This window comes from Lissotriton vulgaris, unplaced genomic scaffold (genome assembly GCF_964263255.1).
Source record: "Lissotriton vulgaris unplaced genomic scaffold, aLisVul1.2 SCAFFOLD_527, whole genome shotgun sequence".
NCBI lineage: Eukaryota > Metazoa > Chordata > Amphibia > Caudata > Salamandridae > Lissotriton > Lissotriton vulgaris.
Window position 1 is genome coordinate 1,171,099 of NW_028247201.1, and position 16,442 is coordinate 1,187,540.

Consider the following 16,442-nt stretch of genomic DNA (forward strand, 5'->3'; position numbering starts at 1 on the left):
ATGGTGGCGCTACCACGCCTCGTGTATCAACTACAGAATCATCCATTCGTAATTTCCCCTCGCTGGTTTCGGCAGCTCAATTCGGCGCTGAGCGGATTTCTGTGGTAGGGGAGGGTGGCCCTACGGACATGTTATCTATCGACCTATACCGGTGGCCTCGCCACATCGGACGTGCTGTCATACTACCAGGCGGCTCACCTCCTGGTGCTAAATGACTGGTGGTATGGCGACCGGGGGGACCCGGCTTATGCCGCCGAGAAACACTTAATGGGCTCGGCGTCTTTGTACACGTTGTTGTACGAGGCCCCCCTTCGGAGGTCCCTCCCATCGGCCACACAGGTGGTATTTCTGGTGTGGAGGCAGGCATTGAGGCGTACTGGATGGTGGAATGCCCTTACGCAGGAGACCCCCCTCTGGCATAATGGAAGGCTCCCGCTCCCTGACGGGCTTCAGGGGCTGGGACGACATTGGCATCTAGACCCTGGGCAACGTTCTGTCTGGAGATGCCCTTAAATCCTTCACGGACCTACAGGAGGACTTCTGAATGCCCCGCACCCAGTTCTGTTGATACCTCCAATTTCGCCATGCCCTGGCGCCCTCCCTAGTCGGTCTGGAACAAATCCCCGAATTCAGTCCCATTGAAGCGAAAGTTTTCATGGGAGAACTGCCAGACAAGAAGCTATCACGTATTTATCAGATGCTGGTGCGACATAGCTCCTCGGACTTTAGTATCCTTAAAGCCCACTGGGAGCGAGACATTGGGTAGCTAGATGAAGAGGACTGGGTCGATGCTCTTGGGAGTCCCAGGGGGGCAGCCATATCCACGCTCCTGCGACTAATTCAGTTCCGTTACTTGCATCGCACCTATTACACCAGACAGCGGTTATGGAGGGCAGGCTTAGTAGCGTCCCCGGACTGCCTCCGTTGCGGGCTGGAGGTGGGTACATTGATACACACAGTCTGGGGCTGTGCATCGCTGCAAAGGTTTTGGGATGGGGTTCACGTTGCTTAGCCGAGGTTCTGGCCTGGGAGATACAGAGGGACCCTAAACTAGCGTTGCTACATGTCATGGCTGGGGTTGGAGGAAACTGGTATAAGCGTCACCTAATGCTGTTGGGATTTACTTTGGCGAAACGAGATATAGCGAAAGCATGGAAGGCCCCCCAGGCCCCGTCACTTACGGCGTGGAAGAATGGCATGGACTTTTGTATGGGTATAGAACAACCTGTGTTTCTAGCAAGGGGCTGTCCCCTGAAGCATTTCAAAATGTGGGAACGGTGGGCAGACTACCGGGGCCTCGACCTAGACCCGCCACCTGAGGAGGATACCCTCCCGATGATATGAGGACATGCTATATGATTGATTGCAGCTGGTTCGGTCTGTGCAAGGCATAGTACTGTACTGTTATCTTATGCGTTAGGTTGGGAGCCGGCACGCAGGGAGGGCATGGGATGGGGGAGGGAAGGAGGTTTACATATTGACTATATTCTGTGTTCGACAGTTTTCCTGAAGGGACTCAATTGTTTCATATGTTTTAAATCTACCTGATGACTTTTTGCAGATACATTGATGGTGGCATTAGCCTCCGGGTGACGGAGCTGTGCACGATATGTGACCTCAATTTAAAAATAAAATTTGTTTAAAAAAAAAATAGGAAGGGTCGCGGGTTAGCCCCAGGTGGTGGTTGGCGGGCAGGAACCCTGTGTGCTCTCCACCACAAATTGGGAGTAAAGTATTCCTGGGGAAAGCAACTCCTTCATCCAGCTCTCCACATAACCGACAGGGTCCTGCCCCTACGCCCCTCAAGAAGGCCAATTACTTGCATGTTATAGCGACACAAACAGCCCTCTGTGTCGTCCAGCTTCTCTTCGAGGGTACAGACGCAGTCCCACAGATCCTGCAGTGAAACAGTGTGGTTGCGGAATTTGGGTTGGAGGTTTGCAAGCGTAAGTTCAGCTTCGTTCACACGATCGGTTAATTTCTGATGGTTAGCCCTCAAGAGTGTCAAGTCTGATATAATGTTGTATATCCTGTTCTCAAGAGATGTGAAGGTCTGTCCAGCGCTGTGCCAATCTTTTCCACAGCCGCCAGTACTGCATCCAGTTTGGCTGAGGTATCAAAACGTTGTGGTTCTGGACATTTCACTGCCGCATCGGATGATCCTTCATCCGTGCCGTGAGACGGCGTACCCTGGTGGGTGGCAGAAGGGAGACGGCCCATAGGTAGTTGCTGTGCACTGGGCATAGAGAGTAAACAGTGTGGTGCTCCTGATTGCGGTGACGAGGAGGGGGAAACTAGTCAGCTGCTACCAACAGAGGGAGCCCCACTTGAGTCCAAATAAGCAGTGTGGATGTTGCTGCACCAGCCGGCTGGTTATACCATGTGAGGGATCTCTTGTGAACGGGGGGAGGGGCCGTAGGTGAGACTGGTCGGGCCCAAGGTTAGGTGATCCGTCGGATAACGAGCCATAGGAAACTCCAATGGAGGGGGCAGAGGGGAGATGCCCAGATTTTGCCCCGTCAGATCGATGGGTCTGAGCTCAGCAGGCCCCCTGAAGCGGCACCTTCCAGCAGCAGGGCACCAGAAAGCAGCCAATTGGACCTGAATCCAGCTGCCCATCCGCGATCCTCTCGCTGCCACTCCGTCACAGGCCCTCTGATGTGACGCAGCCAGCTGCAATCTCCAGATCTCTCCTGCGAGGGGCCGGCTTGTGACGGGCGTGAGGTACCTGCAGTTCGCTAGACTCCCCCGCTCGTCGTTCAGTCTGCGGGACTCCTGCCCTTGCCTTGGGCTGCGTCCCACTCAAGGTACATGTGAGCGAGCGAGGTGGTGTCAGCGCCTGTTGCACAAGCCCGGAGGCGATGGAAACATGGGTTGGGCCTCGGGCTCCAGCCTGGGGAAGTTTGAACCCCGGATTTCACAGCCACTGATGGGCCCTCAACCTCTGGGAGCCCGCTGCTAGATACAGTAGGTGTTGCACTACGCCCACCATGCCTGAGATGCTGCTTCAACAGGTATGACACGGTGATGATAAGGATAAATGGGGGATTGGCACAGAGCGAGCACAAGGTGCCTCCGCCATCTTAGGCACCTAGCCACGCCCCCGCCAGAAGGAAATGTTATGTTGCCAGGTGGAACTTCCATTGGGCTGACTTGCTTGTTGTACTAGGCTGTGGCCTGCTGGGCTGCAGAAGGACTGCCAATTCGCTACAAGGACCTTGATGTGCTGGTCTGCTGCCTGTTGCCTTACTCCTATCGTGCCCCAGTGCTCTCCCGGGGCTGTGGACCTTGCTTACCCTCCCCCTGTTAATGTAAGAGGATTCCAGGGGCTCATCAGGGGGCCCTTTCAAACTGCCTAGAACTTGACTGTGGGACTTGTGAGTACGGCCAACCTAAACTGTTCCCCGAGTTGGCTTGAGTCATGGGGATCAGCGTCGGCTGCAACAGCGCATGGTGAGCACCTGGGGCCAAGAAGACTCGGCGTGTGCCGTCCCCGTGTTCTGAGTGTGAGACCATGTGTGGTGATCGCCACCGTGGAGAGAGGGTCCCAGCTGGGACCCATAGTCCCATGTTCATTGAGGAGAGAGCAGCATGGCTGCCATCCCAACAGGTAGGCGACTCCCAAGGCGGCACAGCACGAAAAGCCCGAGGGAGGTCTCTCACACCCACAACTGCCCTGCTCTGATATTTACAAAGTGGACGGCTGCTCAAGACCTGAGGAGGTCTCTGACATCACTTCCCGGAACACTGGAAGCCTCAGGCTCTGACATCAGACGAGTATCATGTGGGGAAGGCTACAAGGCGTGTTCGCTGGCAGCCCAATCTGCTAATTCTGCATGTTGGGGACCCAGCGAGGTCTCCCCGCCCACTTTGACAATGTTTGTATGCCCCCATTTTAGGACAAACCTTGGGGCACTTGGCTGATTTCCTGCATTATGGTTGTCTGTGAAACCTGCTAACTTGCCATATTACACGCAGTAGGCATGCAGAAGTTCCTGTGGCTTCGTGTCATGCCTCGTTTATATTGGTCTCAGATACCTACTATAGTCCGGATAATAGGAGCGCCGGTATGCAGTGCCCTATGTTGTCATATTTAATTGTGGACTCCATGCGTTTATCACAAGTGCCTTATCTACAATGTATTTATGGTCGTGATATGGTGATTCAGGTGTTTTTCTTGGTGTCCCGATGTTGTTAGGTATGTTGTTCTTCATCCTTGCACTGTCAGGATAATGAGTGCTAATTCAGGAGTTGTATAGTACGCACTAACATTTATGGCTTTGTGTTTCTCTCCCTAACCTAACTGCTACCTTTCATGCCCTGATGTTATGATATATGCCGTTTCTTCCTTACATTGTCAGGATAATGAGTATTATTTCAGGAGTTGTGATGGTGTTTTCATGACATGTGCAACATAGAAGTCTTATTGCACTAACTGTGATGTTTTTACAACTGCCAAGTGGCAAAGTAATCCCTGATTTCTTTGGTTTTAGTCTAGATTTCATATTTATATATAACATCTGTGGAATCTCGTTTGTGGTACATTCATTGTGTCACTGCTGTGAGTGTGTTGCGCAAATGCTTTACATATTGCTTCTGGTATAAGCCTGACTGTTTGTGCCAAGCTACCAAGGGTGTGAGCAGAGGTTATCTTGGGTGTGTAACTTCCTTATCCTGACTACAGTGTGGGTTCTGCCTAACTTAGGTGCATACCATAGCGATCCAAAACACCCATTTATAAAACTATAGATAAAAAGAAAGAAATCACAGTAAATGTGATTGACACTCTGTAGTTATTAGTATTCCCAGAGGTAGGAATTTCTAGAATTTTAGCCCCCTAATTACTCCACCCATTTGAGGAATCATCACAAAATATTCCAGACGATAGCGTTTTCTACATTTTGAGATGATGTAATTTTTTAGTGGTGAATCATTAAGGGGGCACAAAGATAAAAAGTAGGCTCCAAAATGTGGTTTTCCACAATACATTTTAAGTACATTAGTTTGTTAAAAAGACTTCCAAAACGAATAGATGCACCGGTAAAGGGGCTTCCCAGCGCAGATCACAGGTGAGATAAAGCAACAGAGGGGAGAAAATCAAGTGCAACCTAGACTGAAAACAGCCAGGTTTTCAGCTGTTTCCAGAAGTTTAGATGATGTTGTATCTTTCTTAGCTTAGGCGTCACAGAGTTCCATAAAGTCTGAGCCAGAACCCAAAAAGAACGTCGTCCTATTCTGGCTCTTATGTGGCAAGGTATAACAGGCATTTTTAATTTGCAGAGCGCAAAGCTCTAGTGGGCACGTCTGATTGCATCAAGGCAGCTAGCGTGGATCCTCCTTGCTTGTGGAGAATTTTATGAGAAATGCTTAGAGCTTTGAACTTTGTACTTTCTATGTTGGAAAAGAAGCCTAGTGGCAGCCTTTTGAACACCCTGCATTCGGTTCAGAACAGATCTTTTAGTGCCCAGATAAAGGATATTGCATGAGTCCAGGCATGAGATAACAAGGGATTGTAAAGTCTGGTGCCGAACTTGTAGAGTGAAAAATCCCACAATGGATTTGAGGCTTCCCAGGATGCCAAAAATATATAGAATTACCCATCCATACACCAAAGTTTTTTTTACATATATTTGGATTCGGGGGAGGGGGAGGGCCTTGCATTTCTGGTCACCATTGATCTCCCCAGAGATGGGTGTGCTAACTCAGCAGTTTTATTGACATTATATTTTAAACTGTTGTCGAGCATCCATCTAACTGCTATTACCCAGTTTTTAAAATCAAGTGTAACATCATTCGACTCCACTGACAGTAAAATAGTTTAGTCTTATTAATGAATAGTTGATTAAAACCCTTGCATTTACAAAGAGGTTTACCACTTATTATCATATTGTAGCAGATAGTCACAGTTCAAAAGGATAAAAGATTAGAATTCGATACCAAATCTCATTTCACTTTTCATCAGGAGGAATTTCACAGAAGAACAATGTAATACTATAAAAAAAAGAAATACAATTCTCCATAAGCAAACACAATACCAAGGCCAACCTCTCTGGGAACCCTTTTTTCTAATCTGTATAAAGTGCAAACGTGCTGTGCAAAACTTTACATAAAGTGCATCTAGTTTGATATTTAAAACCATTAATGTACATAAATGCAAGGTGTGACATATTACCCACAAAAACAAGACAAGCACTCAAGCATTTTGCTTAAAAAACATTTGGCTCCCGCAGTAAATTTTTCTAGAGTTTAAATTGCATTCACGCAGTTTATCAATTTCGTCCTGTAATTCTAAGCAAACAAAGTTCCTTGAGGGCCTGCCTTTTTATTTCCACTCAGCACTGGTGTGCAAGGAATTTGCTTTGGCTGCTCTAGTTCTCCTACACAATTTTTATGGTTGTATAATTTGGTTGCATCAATACAGTGTTCAGTTAACAGCAAAATTGCAGTATATATCCTTGGGCCCTGATGAAGCCACAGGTTGTTGTGAAACACGTATTGGTAAATGAAAAGATCTTGAATCAACAATAAAAAACTCATGCTTAATTCATCATTTTGATTACCGAGTATCAATCTTTTAGCCATATGACCTCAAAATACGGTATATGAATTCTATGCCAGCCACTCCACTGCACTCCACACCACAATAGTCTACGACACTTTACTCCACTCTACACTACCCTACTCAAGTGTACTCCACTATTCATCACTCTGCTACACTTTATACCACTATACGCCACTGTACCATACTCCGCTCTATACTGCTCCACTGTACTACACTCCACAGCACTGTGCTATACTCAGTGCTACTCTAACACCCTACTCCTCTCTATGCCAAGCTACTCTACACCACTGTACTGCACAGTATGATACTTAACAGCACCCCTCTCAACTCTACAATACACCACTTAACGATTTGACACAGCACTCCACTCTACAGTATTCTCCTACATTCTACTCCACTGTAAAGCACTCCATGACACCCTTCTCTTCTATTCTAAACACCCATTGAAATTCAATGAAAAAATCAACGGTTAAAGCTTAGTTATAGGTAAGAAAACATTTGTTCGAGGCATATGAGCTGCAGATCGTACACTTAGCAACAGATCGCCACCTGGTGTTGGGCTCGGATGATTGCAGGTTGTTGTCTTCTTGGAAGAAGTCTTTGTAGTCACAAGATAGGTGACTCCTCCCTTGGACAACACTGCGCATGGTCATCGACTCCATCCTCAGATTGTTTTTTTCCGCCACTGGGTTCGGATGGAAGTTTTCCGCTCCGGCTAGAAAAGACTTTTTCAGCAACTTCGAAGCGTGAAACTTTATATAAACATTTTCGACATCGAATAGACTTTTCGACATCACCAGCTACATTCCAGAGCATCGACGCGGACCGTTGGGCCTATCGGCGCCGTACGGCCTACGCCTCATGGACAGAACTCCATTCAAGAGATGCCTGGTATGTCGAGCAAAATTCCCTCATAGCGACCATCACAAGGTCTGCAACCTCTGTCTATCGCCGGAACACGACGAGTCGACCTGCACAGCCTGTGCCTCCTTCCGATCGAAGAAGACCATTCGGGATCGGAGGGCCCGTCGACATGAGATGAGGAGATCAGCGCCAGCACCGGAGGCCATCTTTGAGGAGGAGATCGGAGAGGACGTCTACGGGGACAGGGATCCACTCGAAGATATCTCCGAGGACGAGGCTCCACTTGTCGACGAGGAAGACTCTCCTATCTTCAGATCATATCAGGGGCAGAGGACTCAGACGACTCGATTCCATCTCGGCAGCCCGTGAGTACTCCTGCCCCTGCACAACATACACTACCCAAGCCAAAGGCAGCGGTTGGCACTCCGCCCATGGGGCCCAGTCGAGACTGAAATCTACCCTCAGACGCCCAGCCTTCGGGCTCGGCTCCGAGGAAAAAGGCTACGCCTTCCGGTGCCTCTGCACCGAAGAAACCGCATGTGCCAATTCCACCTCCTCCATTGGCACAGAAACATTCTTCGACACCGAAGGACTCTTCGACACCGAAGCCAAAACGTCCTTCGGTGCCCAAAGACAAAGACCCTTCGGTACCCAAACCAAAAGACACATTGGTGCCAAAGCCAAAAACTGTACCGGATCCGAAAGCTTCGACTCCGAAACCTTCCGGTTCCCAAAATAAAGATGGAAAGCCAGAGCCCGGAGCCGCAGGCCCAACGAGACCTGTCTCCACGCCGAAATCTCCAACATCGGTACCAAAGACTCCAAGGCCTGATACAGAGACGCCTAAACTCTCTAACAAGCCTACCAAGCCGAAACCACCTTTGGCACTGAAAAATTTGCCACAGGACTCGATAACTCCTCCTAAAGCAAAGAACACTAAACAACCCCTATCAGCACCGAAAAAATCGACGCCGAGGAAGATTGTAGACGAGGAAGAACTGTTTAGACCAGATCCTAAACAGAAAAAGAACTATATCAATCCAAAAACTGGACATGTGGAAGCAATTCCTTACAAGAAAAGACCAGCAGACACACCATTTCCACCTGTGGTTCCTGCCAAAAAGAAGGATTGTTCAACTTCTCCAATGCACCATTCCTCTCCTTCACCTTCTTCCTCTCCTATCCCTCCTTATATTAAACCTATAGCTTCTCCTGTTCAATCTCCTGCATCATCACACCACACTGACGAGGAGTATGATCTAGGTGGGGGGGAATGACGTACCAGAGCCACAAGCATACCCTTTAGATGAGGATGTCAATACAGAATACCCTAAAGATGACGACATATATGGTTTTCCACCACACAATGTGCCAGACATTCCAGATCCTCAGTACTACCCAACAAAACCTTCCCCTCCAGAAAATGGTATTGGGTTTAATCATCTATTAAATAGAGCTGCCCTTTACCATGTAGTTCCAATGCACTCTGATGCCATTGATGAGGATTTTTTACTGGACACATTTGAGCAGTCACAAAGGTCTACACAAATACTACCCATGATCAAAGGAGTCATTAAACATGCTCCAGACATATTTAAAGATCCGGTACGATGTAGGATGTTAAATCCGAGAATAGAAAAGAAGTATAGACCAGCACCATCTGATCCAGTCTATATTAAGGGACATCTGCCACTAGACTCTTTGGTAGTGTCTAATGCACGTAAAGAGCCAATTCCCAGACCTCTGGTGTCACGCCCCCGCCTGACAAACAATCTAAAGTTATTGATGCGTCAGGGAAACGGATTGCTGCGCAGGCAACAAACATATGGTGTATAGCAAACACACAAGCCTTACTCTCACGCTATGACAGGGCTCACTACGACCAATTAGAAAAACTAATGGAGCACCTCCCAGATCAATACAAAGATCAGGCAGCAGAGCTCTTACAAGAAGGCAAATTAATATCCAATGCCTCAATTAAATGTGCACTAGATGTAGCTGACACAGCATCCAGACCAGTCAATACTAGTGTTATACTCGGACGTCATGCGTGGTTACGCATTTCAGGTTTCAAACCAGAGGTATAGACTACCATCTTGAACCAGCCCTTCAATCAGAACCAGTTGTTCAGACAACACACTAGAAAAGATGAAGAAAAACACGGACACAGCTAAGTCTATGGGTGCATTACAATCCACACAGACAACAAGTTCTTTTCGCCGCTTCTTTTATAGAGGAGGCTCCAAGCAGACCGGCACAGATACAACATCATCTTTTAAGATGCACACACAGACCTCCTCTAACAAAGGCTACTTTAGAGGAGGATACAGAGGCAACAATAATAAGGGAAGAGGTAGAGGTAATAACGGCAACCGCTCCTCTTCCACTCCCAAACAGTGACTTCCCTCTGCCTCCCCTACAGCATTCCACTCCTGTGGGGGGCAGATTATCACAGTTCCTACCTGTCTGGAATTCCATCACAACAGACAGGTGGGTAAGACAGATTATCCAACATGGCTACTGCCTAGAACTCACAGCAACCCCCCCCAAACATTCCACCCAGGCAGCGTCCAATGTCCACAGAACATATGACTCTGCTTCAACAGGAAGTTCTAGCACTTCTACAAAAGGATGCTATCCAAGTAGTTCCTTTAGAGGAACGGGGAACAGGAGTTTACTCCCTGTACTTCCTAATTCCCAAGAAGGACGGGACATTAAGACCAATTCTCAACCTCAAGCCCCTCAACCATTACATACAATCAGATCATTTTCACATGATCACTTTACAGCAAGTACTCCCGCTACTACAACAGGTAGACTTTCTTTCAACACTAGACCTAAAGGACAATTTTTTCATGTTCCTATACATCCTGCGCACAGGAAGTATCTAAGGTTTGTAATACCAGGACAGCACTATCAGTTCAAAGTCCTTCCGTTTGGTGTCACAACAGCACCACGGGTGTTCACAAAGTGCTTCGCAGTAGTAGCAGCACATCTCAGAAGACAACAGATACACGCCTTCCCTTATTTGGGCGATTGGCTCATAAAGCCAAGTCATTCCACCAATGTGTACAACACACTCAGCAGACAATTCAACTGTTGCACAACATAGGGTTTACGATCAACTACACAAAGTCGCACCTAGAGCCTTCGCACGTGCATCAGTATCTAGGAGCTACCATAAACATGTCTACAGCTCTAGCGTATCCCAGTCCAGCTAGGATACTGAGCATTCAAGCCTTAGTCTCCACCTTCCAACACCAACAGTCTGTCCAAGCAAGAGTGTTCATGAGGTTAATAGGCATGATGGCATCTTGCATCTTCATAGTACCATATGCAAGACTGCAAATGCGTCCATTACAAGAATGCCTGGCACAACAGTGGAATCAGGCTCAGGGTCAGCTCACAGACCTGGTGTTGGTAGACAGCCGTACGCATCGCTCTCTGCAGTGGTGGAACACCAAAAACTTGACAAGAGGATGGCCGTTCCTCGAGCCTGTTCCACAGATAGTGCTCAAAACAGATGCATCCCTCACACCATACTACTCAAGGTCGATGGAACAACCAACAAAAGCTGTTCGATATCAACCATCTAGAGCTGCTAGCGATATTCTTAGCACTCAAAACTTTTCAGCTTCAAGTACAAAACAAAGCTGTCTTAATCCGGACGGACAATATGACAGCAATGTACTATATACAAAAACAGGGGGGGACACACTCTCTGCAACTGTCCCAGCTCGCACAGAATATTTGGAGATGGGCCAATCCTCAAAACATCTATCTGTTAGCCGAACACCTTCCAGGAGTTCACAATCAGATAGCGGATCTGTTAAGTCGGCAGTCACAACAGATTCACGAATGGAAGCTACATCCACAAGTTCTTCAGCCATTCTTCCAACAGTGGGTGCACCCACACATAGACCTGTTTGCCACCCACGAAAATGCAAAATGCCCAACCTTCGCCACCAGGTTCCCACACCCACGGTCCAAGGGCAATGCAATATGGATGAACTGGTCAGGCAAATTTGCGTACGCTTTTCTGCCTTTCCCCCTCATTCCACTCATGGTGCGCAAGCTCAAACAACAGTCTCTCAAGCTCATACTGGTAGCTCCCACATGGGCACGCCAGCCGTGGTTCACCACACTATTAGATCTCTCTCTGGTTCCACATCAAAAGTTACAGCTCACACCCGCGCTGTTCACACAGAACCATGGAGAAATCAGACACCCAGACCCAAACCAACTGAATTTGGCGATCTGGCTCCTGAAGTCTTAGAGTTTGATTATCTCAACCTACCACCAGACTGCATGAATATCATTAAAGAGGCCAGGAGACCTACTACCAGAGCGTGTTATGCCGCTAAATGGAAAAGATTTGCAATTTATTGCAAACATAATCACATTGATCCACTGGATGCTTCCATCCAAAATATCATCTGTTACCTTTTACATCTACAAAGGTCTAATTTAGCATACTTTTCCATACGCCTACATCTTGCAGCAATTGCAGCCTACTTACAAAACAGGCAACACCTGTCTCTTTTTAGGGTACCTGCAATCAAAGCATTTACGGAAGGATTAAAGAGAATAATCCCTCCCAGGCTGCCACCTTCTCCAGTATGGAACCTAAATCTTGTCCTTACGAGACTCATGGGAGCCTCTTTTGAGCCTCTGCATAAATGTGAACTGCAATTTCTAACGTGGAAAACTGCTTTCCTTGTTGCCATCACCTCTCTCAGAAGACTAAGTGAAATACAAGCGTTCACTATACAAGAACCATTTTTTCAAATACATCCCAATAAAGTGGTTCTCCGATCTAATCCAAAATTTCTCCCAAAGGTTATCTCACCTTTTCACCTAAACCAATCTGTAGAGTTACCTGTGTTTTTCCAAAACCCAGACTCTGTAGCAGAAAGGGCCTTACACACGTTAGATGTTAAAAGAGCTCACTATAATACACAGATAGAACTAAATCCTTTAGAAAGACGAAACAATTGTTTGTATCTTTCTCTCCTCTACACAAAGGCAACCCTATCTCTAGAGGGGGATTGCCAGGTGGATTGTAATGTGTATACATATATGCTATCATTAAGCTAAACTCACACTAACAGTTCCTCCTAGAGCACACTCCACTCGCAAACTAGGAGATTCTATGGCTTTCTTAAGAAATATACTATTGGAGGACATATGTAAGGCAGCAACATGGTCTACACCTCACACCTTCACTAAACACTATTGTGTTGACGTGCAAGCCAAGTAGCAAGCTGCAGTAGGCCAGGCTGTCCTTAGAACACTATTGCAGACTACTGCAATGGATACAAGCGACCACCGCTAGGGGAGACACTCCTGCACAATCGATGCATTATGTACGATCTGCAGCTCATATGCCTCGAACGGAAAATGCTACTTACCAGTATGCATCTGTTCTTGGCATGTAGAGCTGCAGATTCGTACACTCCCTCCCGCCTCGCCGGACTTGTATCCATTCCAGTTCTCATCTTACTTAGATGCACACACATGGACATCCTTTTTCTTACTGTATCTCTACTAACTCCATCATTCCCATCATGGCGAAAAACAATCTAAGGATGGAGCCGATGCCCATGCGCAGTATTGTCCAAGGGAGGAGTCACCTATATCGTGACTTTTCCAAGAAGACAACAACCTGCAATCATCCGAGCCCAAATCCAGGTGGCGATCTAATGCGAAGTGTACGAATCTGCAGCTCTACATGCCAAGAACAGATGCATATTGGTAAGTAGCATTTTCCTTATTTACCTTCTGTAACACTCTTTCTGGTAAATGATCTATTTAACCATAAATTACTGAGCCACCCTCCCGCCTCCCTGTTCTGTGAACTGGACTTTTTTTTACATCTTGAAAAAGTCCCAAGTTTAGAGAGCTGCACACTGGTCAAAGCTAATATTCAAATGGGCTCTGCATCTAGGAGCGCATACAGCCTGGAAAGCATCTGACGTTGGTACACATGAGTGACACATATTGAAAATATATCCAATTCAGCAACTAGTTGTTCAATACGTTATATATCACCCTATGTCTTTCAGTAGTCAGTTTACAGCAAGAACTCTGACATATGCCTGTTAGAGCTCTAGGAGTCTGTGGATTCTACCACCACGACTGAATTCGCTAATCATTCTAATCATGCATTTCAGGTTACAGATAGCCACGCCATGAAAGCATGTGAGGAAAAGCTTAATACCTCACACAAACATTTAATAGGAACAAAGCAGATTGGGGCTATTAGGACCCCATAGCAAATAAATTGCCCTTCCATCCCCCGCGGCACTCATCAGTACCAGCGAACCAAGTACCTCACAAGCAAACCACATTCAGGTTGGAAATTAAGGTAAAATTATATGAAGTCATTACCTGGTGCATTTAATTCAAGGCCTTGAAGGCCCAGTAACCAACAGCCACCATCGTTCAGGCATGCCTTGCAAAGTTCAAATTCAGTTATTGATATCAACCTAGCTATACATGTCTATTTATTATAATATTAAATTTTAAATTTTATCCCGTACTGAAAATATCAATTTTTTGTGACATGTAGTGCTCCCCTTGGGCATGCACATGAATCCCAAATCGAATAATTCATATTACAGAAACATACTAACGGTCTAAAGAAACAGAGGGTGGAACAAAACCCTTGGGTCAGTATTCGATCTCCCGCGCAGCCTACTGTGCAGGTAGAGAAATCACAGTGCAAATATCGGTATCTGTTGCTGACAGTCTGTCACATAAATCACACCAGCTCCATAATTCCTGCAAAGCGCTCCCCTTAGCAATCAGGACGAGAAACGAGAAACAAAAGTTGGTATACCCCAGATCTAAGAATGATTAAACCAGAACTAAGAGCATGTGAGTCAAAGAGGCAGAACTATGCTTGTTAAGAAAAGGATGCAATTTTGCTTTGAAAGTACAAAACAGCGAGTTGGTCTGCAAACATCTAGATGAACCATGGGAAAAGATAACTTATGGCAGTGAGAAAAGGAACTCAAAAGAGTTTTGGTCAATAATAAATAATTTGGAGAAATTATTTAGTGACGAATAACTCAAACACCAGTGAAAGTCAATTGTTCACTTCTTCAATTTGATAATTGCAAGAATTCTGAAGAACTGCAACTCCATTCCATGTCAACCCTTCCTTGGTCCATGTGCCGTAGTCTGGATCGGGATTTCAGGGAAATCCAGTCATTTGCACGTAAACCTCATTCAGAGGTGCAGTTGAAAGGAATCAATATACCTTGATCCATTGCAGGAAATACAGACGATTCAGCTAATGATACATTACTAGCCATCACACCGTACAATGAGAAAATCATACAAAAAGGCAGCTGAGAAGGAGCTCTGAGTCCAAACGGCTTTCCTCAGGCTCTGTTCAAATCAACCTGAGATTTGAGTTGGATAAGTTAACTCAAACTATGTAACCAAGTACTAATAAACGAACGAGTGCCAGATACGTGGCATGCAGCAATAATTCATCCTATTTTTAAGGGTGAGGATATTGCATATCTAGTAAGCTACCAGCAAATCACATTACTCAACGTTGAAGCTAAATATTTTGGAGTTCTCCTCTTCAAAGACCTGGGGAAATGAGCAAACATTAACGAAATAGTTCCTATGAATCAAACAGGATTTAGAGACGTTCTGGACACAGTATCCAACTTATTATCACTATCAATTTTAATTGACAAAAATAAAATCAATAGAATCATAGCAGCTAATCTAAGGGATAGTAAAGAGGGTATTCTCCATGGGATCAGAAACACAAGATTGGCAAGCTGGGTCACAAATAAGAAGCATGAAAATGAGTGACAGTAAAGACAGCCAGTAGTAAGCAATGGCTCGGCTGCAAGCCCTTCCTTGTGTATGTTCTTGGTAAGAACACAATATGTTGGTAAGTTGGTATGACCTAAAAAAAAGCCTGTAAAACCTTCATATATATGTCACTCTTTTTGTATTAGCTTGAAATCTCCGCACTATTCAATGCTGCCTCCTACCTTTAATAATAAAATGCTTATTTACCAAGTGCAATTCTGTTCAATGTACTTGATCTGAATAACGTTTTTCAGAATATTTTCTTAACAATATATTTCTTGTTCTGAATAGTGTATGAAGCGATACCCATGCCGGCATTGTGATCGGTCTTTTAATTCGTCCCTCAGTCTCCGAAGGCATATCCGGAATAATCATGATACATCAAAGAAAGTGTACACTTGCTCGTAAGTATGTTGCAGGACATGATTATTCAGGCATTATGGCATAGGTCTTGTTTTCAGGGTTTTTATGTGTAAAGGTAGGCAGTCACTTCCTTGGGGTTTCTTGTTAAGTGAGTTTTGAGCACCTGTTTTAAAAGGATCTTTGTCTCTCATATAGTTCTTGATTATAATACAGCATCCTTTGAGTGTGTCAAAAAGGATCAAATATTTAGTATGAGGAAAGAAGGCTCAAATCCTCTTGGTTAGATGGTGCAAGTCATACAAAATATATATGGCTATGAAGTAAAATTGGTTTTCTATTCTAGAACAAATATCATAACTCATTATTAGAGTTTTGTGTAAGTCCTAGTCGTGTTTCTGAAAACTCCACATTTGTACAGTTCTACCACCTTTGGTACTGAAGACTGTTGGAAAGGACCCATTCTGCAGGGTTACCCCCAAACCTTTTACCTTCCTTCTCCCCTTTTACTAACCTCATTTTTGTTGGCTTTAGGACTCAGGGCACTTTATCACTGCTAGTAAGTGCTAAAGTGCATGTGCTCTCTCCTTAAAGCATGGTAACATTGGTTTATCCACAATTGGCATATTTATTTTACCTAGAAGTCCCTGGTAAGTATGTTACATGTGCCCAGGGTCTGTAAATTTAATGCTAATAGTGGGCCTGCAGCACTGATTGTGCCACCCAATTAAGACGCTCTTTAAACCGGTCTCAGGCATGCCACTGCAGAGCCTGTATATGCATTTTACACCGCCATGTCGATATGGCATTTAAAACC

General features: G+C 45.7%; 1 protein-coding gene across 1 annotated transcript in view; it reads left to right on the forward strand.

The window, feature by feature from the left end:
• Positions 1-15,673, forward strand: part of ZNF592 (zinc finger protein 592) — a 332,527-nt gene extending 316,854 nt beyond the window's left edge. The window contains exon 9 of the mRNA XM_086949655.1: positions 15,557-15,673. Within this exon, the coding sequence (XP_086805781.1) occupies positions 15,557-15,673 (117 nt within the window). The remainder of the gene's footprint in view (positions 1-15,556) is intronic.
• Positions 15,674-16,442: the final 769 nt, after the last annotated feature.